The 15,448-nt window shown below is 56.6% G+C and overlaps 6 protein-coding genes across 7 annotated transcripts; 4 read left to right on the forward strand and 2 right to left on the reverse strand.

Moving 5' to 3' along the window:
* Nucleotides 1-497: 497 nt before the first annotated feature.
* Nucleotides 498-2,734, forward strand: PV09_01058. Of its 2 annotated transcripts, XM_016353898.1 has the most exons (7): nucleotides 498-630; nucleotides 713-799; nucleotides 855-927; nucleotides 979-1,078; nucleotides 1,139-2,024; nucleotides 2,151-2,277; nucleotides 2,451-2,734. In XM_016353898.1, exons 1-7 carry the CDS (start codon nucleotides 577-579, stop codon nucleotides 2,456-2,458), a joined length of 1,335 nt encoding a protein of 444 aa, XP_016217993.1. In that variant the 5' UTR covers nucleotides 498-576; the 3' UTR covers nucleotides 2,459-2,734. The 2 variants fall into 2 exon arrangements, with proteins under 2 accessions (XP_016217993.1, XP_016217992.1); XM_016353897.1 differs by having other exon boundaries at nucleotides 2,151-2,734.
* Nucleotides 2,735-3,010: 276 nt separating this feature from the next.
* On the reverse strand, nucleotides 3,011-7,000 carry PV09_01059 (OPT family small oligopeptide transporter). Its single transcript, XM_016353899.1, has 5 exons — nucleotides 5,493-7,000; nucleotides 4,979-5,338; nucleotides 4,734-4,887; nucleotides 3,314-4,674; nucleotides 3,011-3,213 (listed from the first exon to the last, which is right to left on the reverse strand). The coding sequence occupies exons 1-5, from the start codon at nucleotides 6,573-6,575 to the stop codon at nucleotides 3,142-3,144; spliced, it is 3,030 nt and encodes a 1,009-aa protein (XP_016217994.1). The 5' UTR covers nucleotides 6,576-7,000; the 3' UTR covers nucleotides 3,011-3,141.
* Nucleotides 7,001-7,697: 697 nt separating this feature from the next.
* PV09_01060 (uncharacterized protein) lies at nucleotides 7,698-9,079 on the forward strand. The gene has a single exon (XM_016353900.1). The coding sequence runs from the start codon at nucleotides 8,073-8,075 to the stop codon at nucleotides 8,937-8,939; it is 867 nt and encodes a 288-aa protein (XP_016217995.1). The 5' UTR covers nucleotides 7,698-8,072; the 3' UTR covers nucleotides 8,940-9,079.
* A 225-nt stretch (nucleotides 9,080-9,304) lies between these two features.
* On the forward strand, nucleotides 9,305-10,778 carry PV09_01061 (uncharacterized protein). Its single transcript, XM_016353901.1, has 3 exons — nucleotides 9,305-9,697; nucleotides 9,937-10,551; nucleotides 10,606-10,778. Exons 1-2 carry the CDS (start codon nucleotides 9,495-9,497, stop codon nucleotides 10,502-10,504), a joined length of 771 nt encoding a protein of 256 aa, XP_016217996.1. The 5' UTR covers nucleotides 9,305-9,494; the 3' UTR covers nucleotides 10,505-10,551; nucleotides 10,606-10,778.
* On the reverse strand, nucleotides 10,586-12,773 carry PV09_01062 (3-deoxy-7-phosphoheptulonate synthase). The gene is made up of 3 exons (XM_016353902.1): nucleotides 12,511-12,773; nucleotides 11,330-12,109; nucleotides 10,586-11,247 (listed from the first exon to the last, which is right to left on the reverse strand). Exons 1-3 carry the CDS (start codon nucleotides 12,560-12,562, stop codon nucleotides 10,952-10,954), a joined length of 1,128 nt encoding a protein of 375 aa, XP_016217997.1. The 5' UTR covers nucleotides 12,563-12,773; the 3' UTR covers nucleotides 10,586-10,951.
* Nucleotides 12,774-13,336: 563 nt separating this feature from the next.
* Nucleotides 13,337-15,287, forward strand: PV09_01063 (uncharacterized protein). Its single transcript, XM_016353903.1, has 2 exons — nucleotides 13,337-13,765; nucleotides 13,856-15,287. Exons 1-2 carry the CDS (start codon nucleotides 13,676-13,678, stop codon nucleotides 14,768-14,770), a joined length of 1,005 nt encoding a protein of 334 aa, XP_016217998.1. The 5' UTR covers nucleotides 13,337-13,675; the 3' UTR covers nucleotides 14,771-15,287.
* Nucleotides 15,288-15,448: the final 161 nt, after the last annotated feature.

Here is a 15,448-nt window from a genome sequence, read left to right on the forward strand (position 1 = left end):
TCCGCCATTCAAAATGCTGATTCTGTCGATATGGACAAATGCAACGGACTCTGAAGAGAGATACGATCGGAACACGTCTGGACAATCGGCATTTTTCCGAGAAGATAAAGGAGAAGAACAAGGCACCAGATATGCGATCATAAGCATTAGTCTGACAGGGGAAGCGCAAAGGATTCCTCAAGGGAGGGCTGATATCAATACCCGATCCCGTATGAATGGTGCTGGTAAGCTTGGTCAAGAAAGGAACGCTTGGTTAAAAGGAAAAGAGAGGATGATAAGCACCAAGCTAGATTCCATATGTACAGTACATAGACATCAATATATAAAGCCAGCAAGGCACGACAGTCACACGTCTTGTCGGAAATTCTTGAAGTTGAACGCGAATTGGACAGGACGGAGGTTGAAATGCCGCCGAGGATAAGGCGCTTGCCTGATTGGGTCGGGTGCAACATGCAGTTCGAATCTGCTTGGCGGTGCCGCATCACAGCTTAGCTTCCGCTCCTGCCAGTGCCTACATACACGTTCTCATCCTCATCTCGCCGCTGACACACCGAGACGGCGTCCATTAGATCCGCCATGTACAAAGTCCTTCGCAGCAGGCCGCTGGCCTCCGGTCTGCGGAGATGCGCCGTATGATGGATCCCTCGTGTCATCTCGCCTACCGCACTTGGGGGAGTGACGACCACGCGGAAGAGCGCTAACATGAGATCAGGAAACCCCCATCAGGACGGCGATTGCGCAACAGCAGCGGCGAAATCTGAGCATCCACGAGTACCTGTCCGCCGATCTGTTGAGACAGGTGTGTTGACGCAATGGCTTTTGGGACAGACAATGCTGATCGAGATGGATTGTAGTACGGAGTTGGTGTTCCGCCCGGCAAGGTTGCGAAGACACCGGAGGAAGCAGAGGCTGTTGCGAAGCAATTGAGTATGCACGAGCTGTTACAGGCGGCAGAGAGGCTATACTGACAATGATTAGAGGAGGATGACTTGGTCATGAAGGCCCAGGTTCTCGCCGGAGGTCGAGGCAAGGGACATTTCGACCACGGCTTCAAGGGCGGTGTTAGGGTCATCTACTCGTACGGCACATCTGATGCACATTGCTCTCCTCACTCGAGAATCTAACGAGGAATGGACAGACCAGCCGAAGCTCGCGCTCTCGCCAAAGAGATGATTGGGCACAAGCTTATCACCAAGCAAACCGGCGCCGCCGGCCGCCCTTGCAACGCCGTCTACATTGTCGAGCGCAAGTTCGCCCGCCGCGAATTCTACTTGGCCATCCTCATGGACCGCCAGCGTCAGGGTCCCGTTATCGTCGCCTCCTCCCAGGGTGGTATGGATATTGAAGAAGTCGCCAAGACCAACCCTGCTGCCATCAAAACGTACCCCATCGACATCCACACTGGTGTGACGGACGAGCTGGCCAAACAGGTCGTGACGGAGCTTGGGTTCAGCGAGCAATGCGTCGATACGGCCGCTGGCGAGATCAAGAAGCTGTACAAGCTGTTCAACGAGAAAGATGCGACGCAGATCGAGATCAATCCTTGGAGCGAGACAACGGACCACGAGGTCCTCTGCATGGATGCTAAGCTCAACTTCGATGACAACGCTGATTTCCGCCAGAAGGAGGTCTTCGCCATGCGCGACACGACCCAGGAGGACCCAGACGAGGTGAAGGCCGCCGAGTACGGACTCAATTTCATCAAGCTCGACGGTGACATTGGATGTCTCGTCAACGGCGCCGGTCTGGCCATGGCAACCATGGACATCATCAAGCTTAATGGTGGGCAGCCAGCAAACTTCCTCGACGTCGGCGGTGGAGCTACGCCAGCTGCTATCCAGAACGCCTTTGATCTCATCACAAGCGACCCTAAGGTGACGGCCATCTTCGTGAACATATTTGGCGGTATCGTGCGCTGCGACCACATCGCTATGGGTCTCGTCAACGTTGTACAAAAGATGAACTTGAGGACACCAATCGTCGCCAGACTGCAAGGTACCAACATGGAGCAGGCCGCCAAAATTGTATGTCTCTCCCTCTTATTCGCTTTCCCGACCCCCGCTTCCCAAAAAGTTTCCTTTTCACCACCAATTGTCTCTTTTTAACCACTTTTCGCTTGTAATCACGTGTGGCTGATGTGCGCCGTCTAGGTCAATGATTCCGGTCTCAAGATTTTCGCCATCGACGACCTCCAGAACGCTGCGGAGAAGTCCGTGCAATTCTCCAAGCTCGTCAAGATCGCCCGCGACATCGACGTCGGTGTCGAGTTCTCGCTCGGTATCTAAGCACCCATCTTTGACACACAAACACAACCCCTTCCTCTCCAATCCTTTCCTCACGCTGGCCCCGCGAATGAAGAAAAAGAAAAAAAAATAAAAACAAAGACCTCGCTTACCGTGCACGGTTTCGAGATACACTTGTGTTGACGCACGGCCGTGATTTTCTTGTAGGGTCGTAAAAACGAAGGTCCCCCCTTTTTTCTTTCTCCGCGACCTTTGCCTCCCCCACCTAAACAAAACCTCACCCTACGTCCTATTTTTCACTCCTACCCGTATACAATGTCAAGACCGCTGTGTATCCAGACATGAGGCATGTGTCTCTCTCTTGCTCTGTTTGTGCGTATGTGTGCGTCTGTGTTTTCATGAATGAGGAGGATTAAAGCGAGGAAGTGTGTCTCTGGTTGGTGTTTTTTTTCTCTCTCTCTCTCTGTGGACCATCTTTGGGGCACGGGGGGGGGGGGATCGATGTAGAGTTAGTATGTCAATGGTATGAATTCTGCTGCTGATACCGCATTCCCACATCTCAATTCGTCCGTGTCGACCGATGAGCAGAGCACCTTGCTAAGTACACGTCCAAAGAGAAATAGAATCACACGGCCTCAAAAAAAGCAGCTTTCACAAGCAAGCGTCGCAAAGGCTAGTTCGGCGACTCCCAAAGCAGAACTGCGGTTGCTGGCTCGAACGTCATGACTCCACGCGTGGGCAGGCGGGAATATGTTGGGCGCGTTGAGTCTTCGTCCATAGAAATGATTCATGCTATCTACGGCAGAGCTATCTATGGTTGTACTTGATCCAATCAGGCCGTTCTACTCATCTCATCATTTCAACTCGTCACGCTAATGCAACTAGATTATGTACAGAATCACCACCTCGAGGGCCCAAACTTTTCGTTGGGTGCAAGCGTCTTGTAAGCGCAGGCTTGCCAATCGCAGCCCTATCGCCGCAGCTTGTTAGTTTCCAAGATGGTTCTGAAGCGTATGACGAAAATGTATTTTAGAGAAAAGAAGAGTGGGAGGGAATGGCAAAGGACTCACCTGCTTGTAGATTTCCGTCCCCCACCACGAGAACCCGTCCATCCAGCCGGGCCACACGATGCCGAAGAACACGACGACCACGCCGACCGCTAGCCCGGAGTCCAGCGCCGCGCTGAGCGTCATCGTGTACTTTGTCCACCACTCACTCTTTTGTCTTCTGAGGCGGTAGTTGAAAAGCCAGCAGACGAGCGCCCACACGGAGAAGTTCAGACCCGTCGCGGGAGGAATCCAGCTTAAGCTGCCGAACAAAACGGGCAAGTTGACTTTCTGGAGGAGTGCTCGTGTCTTCTTGGTGCCCCGACGAGCGACGAGCCAGACGACAATGGGAGCGATGGCACCGACGAGGAAGGCCCATACGAGTGGCCGGTACAGCGCACCGGGTCCGAAGAAGCGGGCGGGGCCAACAACGCCCCACAGGATGCTGCCATTAAAGTGGACGCGAGCGATGGGGCATGTGAATCCGTTGATCGCTTGCGGCGTGCAGATGCCCGGGATGTTGGCTAGCATCCAGTTGAGGACGCCGATCTGGGTCAGGCTCGACACGATGGTGGCAGTGAGCTGGAGATTGAACAGCACGCGCGGGGGGATCTTCATATAGTGGCCAAGCTTGAGGTCGGAGGAGAACTTGAGGCCCTGAGTGCTGCTGATGTAGCCGTACGTGACGAATACCATGTTAGCCACGGGACGACCTGGGAAGACAACGCCACAGATGAGCTGGCAGATGAGATAGATGCTGTTCTGCTGGTTGGTGATGGCCATAACGATCCCTATTGGGATAAAGAGCACGGCGCAGATGCCAATCGCCATGAGGAGTCCATACCACGGCAAGTATACCGGAAAGTACTCGACCAGAAACATGCCTATGGCCAACATGCTGATGCCACTGAGGAGGTACCACGACATAGGCACGTCTTCGTAGCGGCGCATTAACCGATTGTGCACGTCCTCACCGGACATGAGATGGTCGAGCCCTGGCTCGCTATGTTCTGAACGAATCGAGGCGAAGGAGGTACGCGTTTGGATGGGTTCCAAATCTCCATTGCTGCTCTCACTCGAGATGGGCTGGTACACGAACTTCTCACTGCGAATCTCACGCCAGGAGCGCTTCCATTGCTGTACAATGTCGCGGCCATGCCAGCAAGCCGTGTGGGTGAGCAGTGCAGAGAGTGACGCGAACTGAAGCGCGTAGCTGAGAACATAAGTAATCGGAAGGAAGACACGGCTGTAGTTCTGATAGGCGTCTATGTCGAATACGAACTTGTCGGTGAGGATGCGTTGGACGTTGTACGGCTTGCCTTCGTTGTCAAATACAGCTGTGGAGAGGATGGGCATATACGAAGAGTACATGACGTTTGTATAGTCTGAGCGAATTAGTCGTTGCGACGAAGCCAATCAGATTGTCATGCGGGGAGAGACTGACACAAGATGGGAGCTATGATCCACATAACAATGACGAGGCCACCGATGATGTTCAAAGCAGCCCAGAAGGGAACGACGAGAGGAGATCCAATGTACGCGATCTGAGACCAGTCAAAGGTCATTGGGAACAATCCAAGGCCGGAGGTTACTCCGAACTACCAAATTGTACATCAGTCTCGATATCACACATCTGACCCTCCCTAGAATGCTGAGCAGCAAAGGAGGATTTGGTGATAGTATACTGACCAGATTCGCCACGACCACATTGCGCGGCGCAAACCATGTGATGACATTGAACCAGCTGAGAGCAGGGAACAGCAGGCCAGGCAAGAAATAAAAGACAACCGAGCCGAGGAACACGTACGCGAAGAACCTGAAGCGGGAGATATGCCAGCCGTCAGCGGGCTTGTTCTCCTCCTTGTGGAGGCTGCTGAACATGGCCGTCGAGACGAGAGTGCCAGGCCATATCATGCCGCTCGGACGGACGAGGAAGCGACGAGTGAGGCCCGCAAGAGAGTAGCCCAGAATCTGAGTGGACAAGGTGAGGAGGATCTGGTAGGTTATAGAGAGGTCTTGGTTGTAGAATTTGGTTTGCTCGACGATGACCTGCGCCCGGAAAGGCGGTAAGAGGTTAGCTTACGACACCAGCAAATAATGGTGCCAAACAGTCTACCAAGGTCCGCTTCTGCTCAAGGAGCATAAAATCAAGGGGTGGGGGGACGGTCGTAGGACAGGAAAGGTTCAGGAGAGCAACACATACATCGGTAGCAAATGCAAAACCAAACGACACGTTGCTCGCGATGAACACGCAGCAATGCTCCTTCTCGTTCCACCTCCCCTGTGCCAGCCATAGCCTCGCCCGTCTCGTCCACCTCTCGACCTTTAAGCCTGACATCCAACCGTCGGGCTCACTCGTTTCAAAGTGCTGCAGCGTACCGTTAACGAAGACCTCGTCTGGATCGTCGTCACGCTTCAGGGAAGCATCCCAGAGTAGCCCAATCGGGTGGACGATCAGCAGCGCGATCACGGGCGTGATGCTCACGCTGGGAAAGCGCAGGGAGAAGAATAGGTTGGTGCTGGACCCGAATATGGCGAAGGCGATGCTGAGAATCCACATGCGAGGCGTGTTGATGCTAAGCATAGTGTTGTCCGTCGGCGGTACGGATGCTCGAACCTGCGCGTAGGGCGAATCGTCCGCCGGTGGGATGGGTATATTCCCGTTTGCCCTTTGGCCATCATCGTCGTCGTTGTCGTCTTCTTCGTCGTCGTTTCTGACCAAGTCCTCGTCCAACACTCGCTCATCCGACATGGATTTGCGAGTGCTGCTCCGCGAGGTGCTTTTGCCCAGGGGGGCAAAGGTGGGAAGCGCGCTGCCCGTGAACCGTGCCTCGATACCTTCATGGTTGATTAACTCGTTGTCTTTGTCTCTATAGTCGCCAAGATCTTCAGCATGGGTGCTGGCTCTCTCCCCGAGCTCGCTACCCGTGCTGCTCCTCCTCTTACGCGCTGCCTTGCGGTGCGAGAGCCCCCCCTCCGACCGCATCGTGTCTGAAGTGGCATCGCCATTCTGAGCCGTCCTCGCCTTCGCTGTTGTATTACTACCATTCCTGTCGATCCTCGAAGCGGCGGTATACTCATCGCCGTCGTCCGCGGTATACGCCTTTCTCAGAGCATGTTTCCCCTTCTGTATCTTTCCCTCGACCGAATGGCGCAGGAACTTCTGGTGCGGCGTCAGGTCGCTTTCGTCCTCGGAGCTGCTGCTTAGCCTTTCGGTGGGCAGAGCTCCGTACGATCCAGTTCCAAGGGCCGGAGACGAGCGCAGAAGCAGTGGCGTGCGCGACATTTGGCGGTCTACGGGCTCGGCAGGAGGTTCATGAGCACAGAGAGGGATGGCTGGAGGAGGTGAGAGCGGGTGCTGGGGAAGAATATTATGCTCGCGCTCAGACTGGTGCTGTGGGGAGAATGCATGCCGCGTGGGATGGGTGCCGGCAGAGCGTGCCACGAGCTCATGCGAGGTCCCGCTGTGGTTGCTGCCTTCGTCTGGTGGCGTGTTGAGGATGGTGAGCTCATAGGCAGGAACAGCAGACTGATCTGCGTTCTGGGGCGGTGGGACGAGGTCGTGAGGGCGGTTTAGGTGATTGCGCTGCTGCTGCGCCAGCGTTGAGACGGGGCAGACTCGGGGCTGCCGGCAGCTCTCTGAGCGGGAATGGAATAATAACGACTTGGTATGTACAGTAGTGCGTGAGTGGATGCGTGATCTGAGTGATGGTGGGTGGTGCCGGCTCCGACACAGGAGATGGGTGACCACACTGGCGGAAAACAGGGCACCAACAACGCAAGAAAATGCAGGGGCGGGCTGTCGCTTAATGCGGCATCACGTATGAACAATGCGACGGAGTGCACACGAAGGAAAAAAACGATGGGGACGAATGGGCACAAGGGCTGTCTAATGACTATGCAAAGCTGCACGTTGCGCTCATGGCCAAGCTTCCTTTCGAAGTTCTGCCAGATAATGATTGACTCGCGCCGGCCCGCTCTGCGCTTACTCACAGTTCCCAGCTTCTCGGGGCTGCAACGCAGATTCGGAGCCTGGGGTGGCGAGGAGGGAGGGGAAAATCGATATGATAAGATTGATCAGATAACATGCCCTCTTCGATCAATCTTTCTGACCTGCGAGTGCAATCAAGTTGGTTGAAGAAGTGAAACTGCAGCCAAGGTCAGATGGTTCCGCCGCCGTCAGCAACTAGGCTCCACCGCCTGGAGCAGGGGGCCCGGCTGGGGGCTCTACCGCCTGACTCGAGGGCGCCCGGCGCTCCGTGGGCCGCTACTAGTGGGTTGCCCGGCCTGAGGAACTCATTCCACCCCCCCCCCCCCCCCCCCCCCAAAAGGGCAGAAGCGGGATATCATTTGCCGACTGTAGCCGAAAAAGCATGAGCTTGGCCCCAGACGAAAACCGGAACCGGGGTGCAGCTCTACCTCACAGCACACAAAACACCGGCTACACCAACCTCCGTTTGGTTTTTGCGGTGGTGAGAACGCGCCAAGTCTGACCAGCAGAGAGTCACGAAAACAGAGAGCCGTCGCAATGTTGAACATCAGAGCCTGGAGACCAATTGCTACCAAGGTAGCTGCACAGCCGCGTCCCTTTCCCCGGATACTCAGATGCTACTCGGCCGAGAGCTCGACGTATGAGTTCATCAAGGTGTCGTCGCCCAAGCCGGGCGTTGGCTTGAGTACGTGCAGAGCCCCTTCAACGCCTACATCACGAAGCGTGCGCCTCCGGGCACCTCAGACGTAGCAATGGTGGATCGGGACGGGCAGTACATCCCCGTTGTCGTCAATGATCAAGTGCACTGACAAGAATTTCCTGTCTCGCAGTCGAACTCAACCGGCCCAAAGCCCTCAACGCGCTGTGCACGCCCCTCTTCCGCGAGCTCAACGCGGCGCTCAAGAAGTACGACGCGGACCCCTCGATCGGCGCAATCGTGCTGACCGGCTCCGAGCGCGCCTTCGCGGCAGGCGCCGACATAAAGGAGATGAAGGACCTGACGTTTTCCGCCGCGTACGGCGGCGACTTCATCGAGCTGTGGTCCGACATGGCGTCGCAGATCAAGAAGCCCGTCATCAGCGCGGTCAATGGCCACGCCCTCGGCGGCGGCTGCGAGCTCGCCATGATGGCCGACATCATGTACTGCTCCGCCGGCGCCAACTTCGGCCAGCCCGAGATCAAGCTGGGCACCATTCCCGGCGCGGGCGGCTCGCAGAGGCTGACGCGCGCCATTGGCAAAAGCCGCGCTATGGAGCTCATCCTCACCGGCAACTCCTTCTCCGGCAAGCAGGCCGGCGAGTGGGGGCTCGCCGCGAAGGTGTTCGACACGCCGCAGGAGTGCTTGGACGGCGCGATCGCAACCGCCGAAAAGATTGCCAGCTACAGCCGCATCGCCGTCAAGGCCTGCAAGGAGGTTGTGAACAAGAGTCAGGATCTTGGTCTCAGGGAAGGCGTCGAGTTCGAGCGAAGGGTCTTCCACGGGTTGTTTGGCAGCCGGGACCAGAAGATTGGCATGGGCGCCTTTGCGGAGAAGAAGAAGCCCGAGTGGAGCCACGAGTAGAGCGATTCTGTTTCACAAGATCAAAGGGCGAGAACACAAATGAAAGACGAAGAGGGAACGCGAATCTTGTTGATAGTTGGCCGAAAAAAGAAATGTAAAAACACTTGGGACTTTTTTTTGATTCCCAACAACTCGAGATGTTGAATGAAATCTCCATTGCCAATGTTCCAGAAAAGAAACACCCTCGTACCCGGGTTATCCAAGATATAGAACAACCGAACATCTGCCAGAGAGCTAGACATTTTCGGAGACCCACAGTGCCTTTAAATCAGAACTCTGCAGCCAAGCCTTTCAGCCTCATCCACGACTCCACCCCAGGTCCCCCCCGCCCCCTCCCCCCGTTACCCGACCAAATTTGAGAGTCGCATTTTCCGAGTCCTGGCCCGTGCGCCATGCACCTTTCCCTTCCAAATTTCTTTCGGGGCTGGAGGGCAGTATCCCAAGTATCTTCCTTTCCCGTCGCGTTCCTGCAATCCCCCCCTCTCCGGGACGCTCAAGGAATAAGAAAGGCGACGGCGCACGGGGAGATATCAAACAGAAAAGAGATTCGAACGGGGATAGAGGAAAAAAAAAAAGAAGAAGAAAAAGAAAAGCTGGGAGAGGGAGAGGGAGAACGAAAGAGGAAAAAAAAAGAACACGATCCCGAAAGGACGATGGCGCCGCCCAAAAAGTCGTCTGAGCCGTCGGAGGCGGACGTCGTGTTTACGCGGGCCTCCGTCGCCCTGGCCAAGTCGCAGCGGCTGATCGCCTCGTGGCTACCGCCCAAGACGCAGGAGGAGCTTGCGCGCGAAAGCGGGCATGGCGACGACGACGACGACGACGATGACGAGGGGGATTTGCGGGCGGGAAACGAACTGTAAGTACTCTTGGCTTTCCCTTCATCCCTTGATCTCGCGCCGGACCTCCCCCGGCGCTCGCGCGTCTCGCCGTCTCTGTCTGCCTCGGAAGCGAAGAAACGCAAGAAGAAAAAGAAAGAAAGAAAGAAAGGCGACGACACGACGACGACGATGAAGGGGAAGGGAGGGGGCGCGGACGAGCCACGCGACTTTGGGAGAAGGAGAGTGTGCACGCAACTGACGTGGTACGGGACCCCAGGCTGGGAGTGGGCGCGGCGGCGACCGCGAGCGGCGCAGGCAGAGGCGTCGTGAAGCGCAAGGACCCGTCCCTCGACGCGCTGCGCAGGCAGCTGCTGGGGCGGAACGCGTCCAAGGCGGCCGCGACGGCGGTGCACGGCGGAGGGGCGGGCGCACACGGGAGGAAGGCCGTGACCTCGCGTCCGGACGGCGGGCCAGCTCGGCGGACGACGCGAGGGCGCGAAGACAGCGAGACTGAGGACGAGGGGCGCGGGGCGCTCTTTGGCGGGAAGGGAATGGCGAGGAGAGGAGGCAGGGGAGCCGGTGAACGCCAGGATGCGGTGGGAGGGCCAGAGCCGGCGGAGGAGGCCGGGAAGGAGAGCGGCGACGGCGCCGACCGCGAGGGCGCAGAAGACGACGCGCTGGCCGTGCGGCCGGATGGGGCTTCTGCTCCTCCTGCTGCTCCCGCAGGCCCGGCCAAGCGGAGGGCCACCAGCTACCTGGATGAGATTCTCGCCGAAAAAAGCGCAAAGCGGAAGAAGAAGAAACGGAAGGGTTCTCGCGTGGATGCGGAACGGCCGGATGAGTAGTGTGCAAGCAAAATGAGAAAAATTTTTGCACTGGAAACGGCGTTGTGGTGCGTCTGGCAATGCGGCGTATGCGAATTGAGTGCTGATATGTGACGCTCCAGAATTACATGATGGCGTTCAGGCAACTCCTGGGCATAGAAAAGAAATCGCACTTTCATGGTGTGCTATTGACTGCAACTTTAGACTAGGACCTCTGACTCTCAATGGATTACTTTTTCTGAAAATGGTAAGAATAAAAGCATCATAACAAAAATGCCCGGCCATCAAATGCAGGTCACATGCTTCTTTCAAATCCTTCCTGCTGTCTCAGAATATACATATATGCACGCCCGCCGACAATACGTCTCAAGGGCACACACGACCATGATTCACGTCATGTCGCCGCAAGAGACCATTTTTTTGAACTTTATTTTTTCAAGGCTTGATGCCTACAGGAATGGGTATGAATCAATGGCTTCCGTTGATGCCGTTGAGCTTCTCGCCTTTTGCCAATGCTCTGCGCTCTCTTACCGCACCGGCTAGCTTCTCGAGCACCTCGACCGTAGTCTCCCAGTTAATGCACGCATCCGTGATGGAAACACCCTTTTTAAGCGCCGAGGGTCCCTCTGGGGGCACTTTCTGGTTACCCTCGTTGATGTTTGACTCGATCATGACACCAACAATGCCCGTCTCGCCGGCGGAGATCTGCTCGGCAATCGACTGTGCGACCTTGGGTTGGTTGCGGTGGTCCTTGAGAGAGTTGCCTACAGATGTCTTAGTTCTCAACGCCATTTCAAAAAAAAAAAAAAAGTCCACTATATTCTACACGACAGAGTGAGCACGTACCATGTGAGCAGTCCACCATCATGACTTGCCGAAGGCCCTTCTTGCCCAACGCCTCCTTTGCAGCCTTGATGCTGTCAGGATCGTAGTTTGTGCCGCGTGTTCCACCTCGGAGAATCACAAAGCAGTCTTCGTTGCCCTTCGTGCGCGTGATAGCGGCCAAGCCCTGCTTCGTCACCCCCATGAAGTGATGTTTCGCCTTCGCAGCGCCAATGGCGTCTACGGCAACGCCCAACCCACCGTCCGTTCCATTCTTGAAACCGATGGGGAAGGACAGACCGCTTGCCAACTCCCGGTGCAACTGCGACTCCGTTGTGCGCGCGCCGATGGCGCCGAGGGAGATCAGATCGGCCAGAAACTGAGGAGAGATTGTGTCAAGCATCTCACTAGCAATAGGCATGCCCATGCCTGTCAAGTCGCAGAACAACTTGCGCGACACGCGAAGGCCCTTGTTGATCTGGAAGCTCTCGTCGATGTCTGGGTCATTGATCAGACCCTTCCAGCCGACAGTCGTGCGCGGCTTCTCGAGGTAAGCACGCATGACGATAAGGAGATCATCTTTGAGCTTGTCTGCCAGCGCTTTGAGGCGTTGGCAGTATTCGAGCGCCGTGTCTGGGTCGTGAATCGAGCAGGGTCCGACCATGACCATGAGTCGATCGTCCTTTTGCGTGATGATGTCGACACATTCCTGTCGGCCACGAACAACGGTCTCGAGTGAGACCTTGGTGGGTGCAATCTCGTGGGCTAGGAGGGCGGGTGAGATGAGAGGGTCGTAACCAAGGACTGTTCATCGCACTGGTGTTAGCAGAACTGCGACTCGTGGCGTGATGGGGAGGCAGTGCGGAGCGGTATGGATAACGCCTGACTGGTACTTCTGTCGGCGTTCAGGTTGGACCGGTACTTGAAGACAACCATGAACTTATAAGCAGGTCACGATGATCTTCGTACCCCCAGTGCCTGTGGTTGCCGCGGGGCGCGCTTGGTCAAACTGCAAGCTCCACCGCAGCACAACAGCGTTGCTGCAAAGAGCAATGGCGCGAGAATCAAGACGAGGCCGGCGCCTGTGAATAATTTCCCAAGGAATTTTGCAGCATCCAAACACATGAGCCAGCGTAGGGAAAAGGACGTGGTGTTTTGCTGAAAGCATGTGCACGAAAAAAAAATAGAGACGCCCAGGTACATACCGCGAACATCGTCACTTGTTTCGAGCTGGCCACTGGCGTCCAGAGCAGGCATGTTTGCAAGTCAATTGAAGAGTCGAGCAGGCCAAATGGCACCTTCAAGCCGTCAAGAAGGGAAAAATGTAAGATAGAGAAAGAGAAGAGTGCCGGGTGCAGGCGTGAGGAAATGTCGGTGACTCAAAGCATGGCCACCAAATTTCTCTGCACATTCTTTCGCCTCTGGTTGTGTCATGACCGAAAAAAAGTCCAAGCGGGGCCTGGACGAGGGCGGGCACATGCAGGGCCGGACGGGAGAAGAGGGGGGGGGTGGGACGGGATCAGGGAGCCAGTCCGGGCTAGGCTGGCAGCGAGCAGGTGGCGCGGGAGAAGGGAGCCCGCAGCAGAAGCGCAGAAGGCAACGCTCTGGCGGCGGAGCGGCCCTGAGGCGGAAGGGAGAAGAGGGGGATGGTAGAGAGGGAGGGGCCCCGAGCGAGGAAGGGGGCCCGCCAGAGGTCAGAAGGGGAGCCCGCCTGAGGATGGAAGGGGGCCCAGTGGGCGGCGGCCTGAGGGCTCCCTGCATCACCCGAGAACCCCCCGACCGAGCTGCGCTAGCAAAAAAATCATGCACCCAACCAGCATCCGGGCCACTTCGGCGTCGGTCAACCTCTCGGCGGCGATTGGCTGTCGCGGCCATCTGAAACTCGACGGCCAAACAGAAGGGCCAATAAACCATCCCCGCTGGCATTTCAGGAACACTCGAGGGAGAACCACGGCCCCCCAGGCAAGCAGAGGAAAACCCGCAGGACTATCGGGGCGGTGCGACGCGACGAGAAGTTGAGCCCCCTACACACGTACATCGACCTGTGCGGACCTCCGCCTCGATCGTCGTCCTCCTCGTTTCCTTGTCGCAATGTGACTCCCCCCCCCTCTTTTTTTCCTCCGCTGCCACTCTTGCTCTCCTTCCTGACACCTGATCGCAATTGTCTGTCTCGTGCCATGGCCCGTTGGCGATAGGTGCCTTTGTGGGGGAGACGTTTCGTGACCGGTCGCCAGCCTTGTTCACGTCCCGACAGCCTTTTAAATTGCCCTGAGACCCGAGGTTCCCACCAGAGCACGCACGTTGATCGTGCTTGCGAGCCACTTCTCCCGTTGGTATTGTGCAGACCTTTTTCACCTGCTTCGTGCGGCCATGGATTTATCTTTTCGGAGCCGCAAGCGAAGCAGGGACGATGAGGACGAAGCTTTTGGTGTGCGCATCGAAGGCGTGCCCGCTGACAAGGTGAGTATCACCGCCAACGCCGTACTCAGAGGACCTTCGGCCACCTTGTCTGCACCGAGACGCACACGATGCTGATCAATGTGATCTTAGAAACATCGAGGCATTGCTGCTTTGCAGTCGACGCCATGGCTGCATGACTACACGGATGTCCGGCCCTCGATGAACAGAGCGCAATCGCTGCCCTTTCGTCTCGATCATTCGGCCCCTCTTTCGCAGCCACCATCCATCATCGAGACGACCGAAGCGGGCCACTCGCCCACCGATTCGAGCAGCGGCGACTCGCCGGCGGACCTCGCGGACGATGTGGACATGAACGCGGTGGACCACCACGTCTCCATCGCCGGCTCCGCCTCCCCGCCTTCTCCCTTCACGAAGTCGTACCCGCATCTCCTGCGCCCGGACAAGCTCAACTCGCCCGGGCTCGACGCCTTCGCAGGCAGGATCCCTACGCCCATCCACTCCAACTTCAACCTCGCGCAGACCCCGCTCGGCGCCGCCCCTCCAGCTCCGACGCGCAGCCGCACCGACTCGCTGCTGCCCGTGGCAACGAACTCTGTCGACGTGAGCGCCCTGCCCCGCTTCGCGGTGCCCATGCGCAACATTCTCGAGAACGACTACGTGATGCCCTCCCCCATCGCCGAGTCCCCGCTGGTGGAGGACTCGATGGAGCTCGAGGCTGGGTTCCCCTCCAGTCAGCTCTCGCGCCTGAGCGTGTCGCAGGACGGCATGGACATGGACGACGAGCCCATCTGGTCCTCCCAGCACCACGTGCAGCACTCCACGTCGTCTTCGTCGGGCTCCTCTGCCGACACCCTGTCCTTCGACGTTATACCGCCCACGCCCACCACGCCGGGACGCGTGGGCAGAGCGAGGAGCGGCGCGTTCAGCGCCAGCAACACGCCCCATCCGCAGGAGAAAGGCGGCCGCAGAGTTGTGTTTGGGTATAGAGATGACTGCGAGAAGTGCCGCATGCGGTTCCCCGGTCACTTTGCGCACTTTGTTTGACCCTTTCGTTCTTTTTTCTTCTTTGCAAGGTGGCTTGGGTTCCGTAAGACAGGGTCGTCCGCGAGCCAGAGTTGTTTTCACCTCCTCCCTCCGTTTGACCTTTTATTTGGCACGGCACTCACTCACTTGTACGAGTATTACGGTCGTTCTTGAGCGTTTCCTCTTGTTTCGGTCTGCTTCTATACCGGGCTCATATGGTTCATTTGGTCCTGTGGGAAGGACTATAGATATCTCCTCCAACCCCCACCTCCTCTGCAGCGCTTCCTCTTGTTGCTTGTGCATCATGGTCATCATCATCATCATCATCATCATTGACGACAGTATCATCATCTTCTTCTTTTCAAAAGTCACAGTCACTGTCGTCTTCGTCAAAGCATGGAGTTTTTGGGGGGTTCAGTTGTGTAATATCATGGGACATACGGATGAAAGGGGCAACGGGCTGTGTTGGCCTTTGAAAAGAAAGGGGATTAGAGAAACAACGTCGGTCTAGACGAATGGCATGCTCATTTGAAAAAGAAAAACAATACTCAATTCGCTTCTCTTGTCTCTTTTGATCCTTTTCGACCCGTTATCGTCGCTGCTCCACGATCGACGCAGCATCTTCAAAGCTTCCATCTGAGCCCCGACAAGACCTGTCTTTGGCCGCCTCGTCCATGACTTTTTCGCTGCGTCGTTGGC

Source organism: Verruconis gallopava, assembly GCF_000836295.1.
Source record: "Verruconis gallopava strain CBS 43764 unplaced genomic scaffold supercont1.3, whole genome shotgun sequence".
In the NCBI taxonomy this organism is placed as follows: domain Eukaryota; kingdom Fungi; phylum Ascomycota; class Dothideomycetes; order Venturiales; family Sympoventuriaceae; genus Verruconis; species Verruconis gallopava.

Excerpts from the sequence above, each read along its gene's own strand:
- PV09_01060 (XM_016353900.1), top strand. The coding sequence starts at position 8,073 with ATGATCAAGTGCACTGACAAGAATTTCCTGTCTCGCAGTCGAACTCAA.
- PV09_01058 (XM_016353897.1), top strand. The coding sequence starts at position 577 with ATGTACAAAGTCCTTCGCAGCAGGCCGCTGGCCTCCGGTCTGCGGAGA. Across the intron at positions 631-712 it reads CCGGTCTGCGGAGATGCGCC|GAAACCCCCATCAGGACGGC; the intron begins GTATGATGGATC and ends ACATGAGATCAG. Across the intron at positions 800-854 it reads CCGCCGATCTGTTGAGACAG|TACGGAGTTGGTGTTCCGCC; the intron begins GTGTGTTGACGC and ends GATGGATTGTAG.
- PV09_01063 (XM_016353903.1), top strand. The coding sequence starts at position 13,676 with ATGGATTTATCTTTTCGGAGCCGCAAGCGAAGCAGGGACGATGAGGAC. Across the intron at positions 13,766-13,855 it reads AAGGCGTGCCCGCTGACAAG|AAACATCGAGGCATTGCTGC; the intron begins GTGAGTATCACC and ends ATGTGATCTTAG.
- PV09_01059 (XM_016353899.1), bottom strand. The coding sequence starts at position 6,575 with ATGTCGCGCACGCCACTGCTTCTGCGCTCGTCTCCGGCCCTTGGAACT. Across the intron at positions 5,339-5,492 it reads GTTTTGCATTTGCTACCGAT|GTCATCGTCGAGCAAACCAA; the intron begins GTATGTGTTGCT and ends TTCCGGGCGCAG. Across the intron at positions 4,675-4,733 it reads GATCATAGCTCCCATCTTGT|ACTATACAAACGTCATGTAC; the intron begins GTCAGTCTCTCC and ends TAATTCGCTCAG.
- PV09_01061 (XM_016353901.1), top strand. The coding sequence starts at position 9,495 with ATGGCGCCGCCCAAAAAGTCGTCTGAGCCGTCGGAGGCGGACGTCGTG. Across the intron at positions 9,698-9,936 it reads TTGCGGGCGGGAAACGAACT|GCTGGGAGTGGGCGCGGCGG; the intron begins GTAAGTACTCTT and ends ACGGGACCCCAG.
- PV09_01062 (XM_016353902.1), bottom strand. The coding sequence starts at position 12,562 with ATGCCTGCTCTGGACGCCAGTGGCCAGCTCGAAACAAGTGACGATGTT. Across the intron at positions 12,110-12,510 it reads AACAAGTGACGATGTTCGCG|TCCTTGGTTACGACCCTCTC; the intron begins GTATGTACCTGG and ends TGCGATGAACAG. Across the intron at positions 11,248-11,329 it reads GATGGTGGACTGCTCACATG|GCAACTCTCTCAAGGACCAC; the intron begins GTACGTGCTCAC and ends AGACATCTGTAG.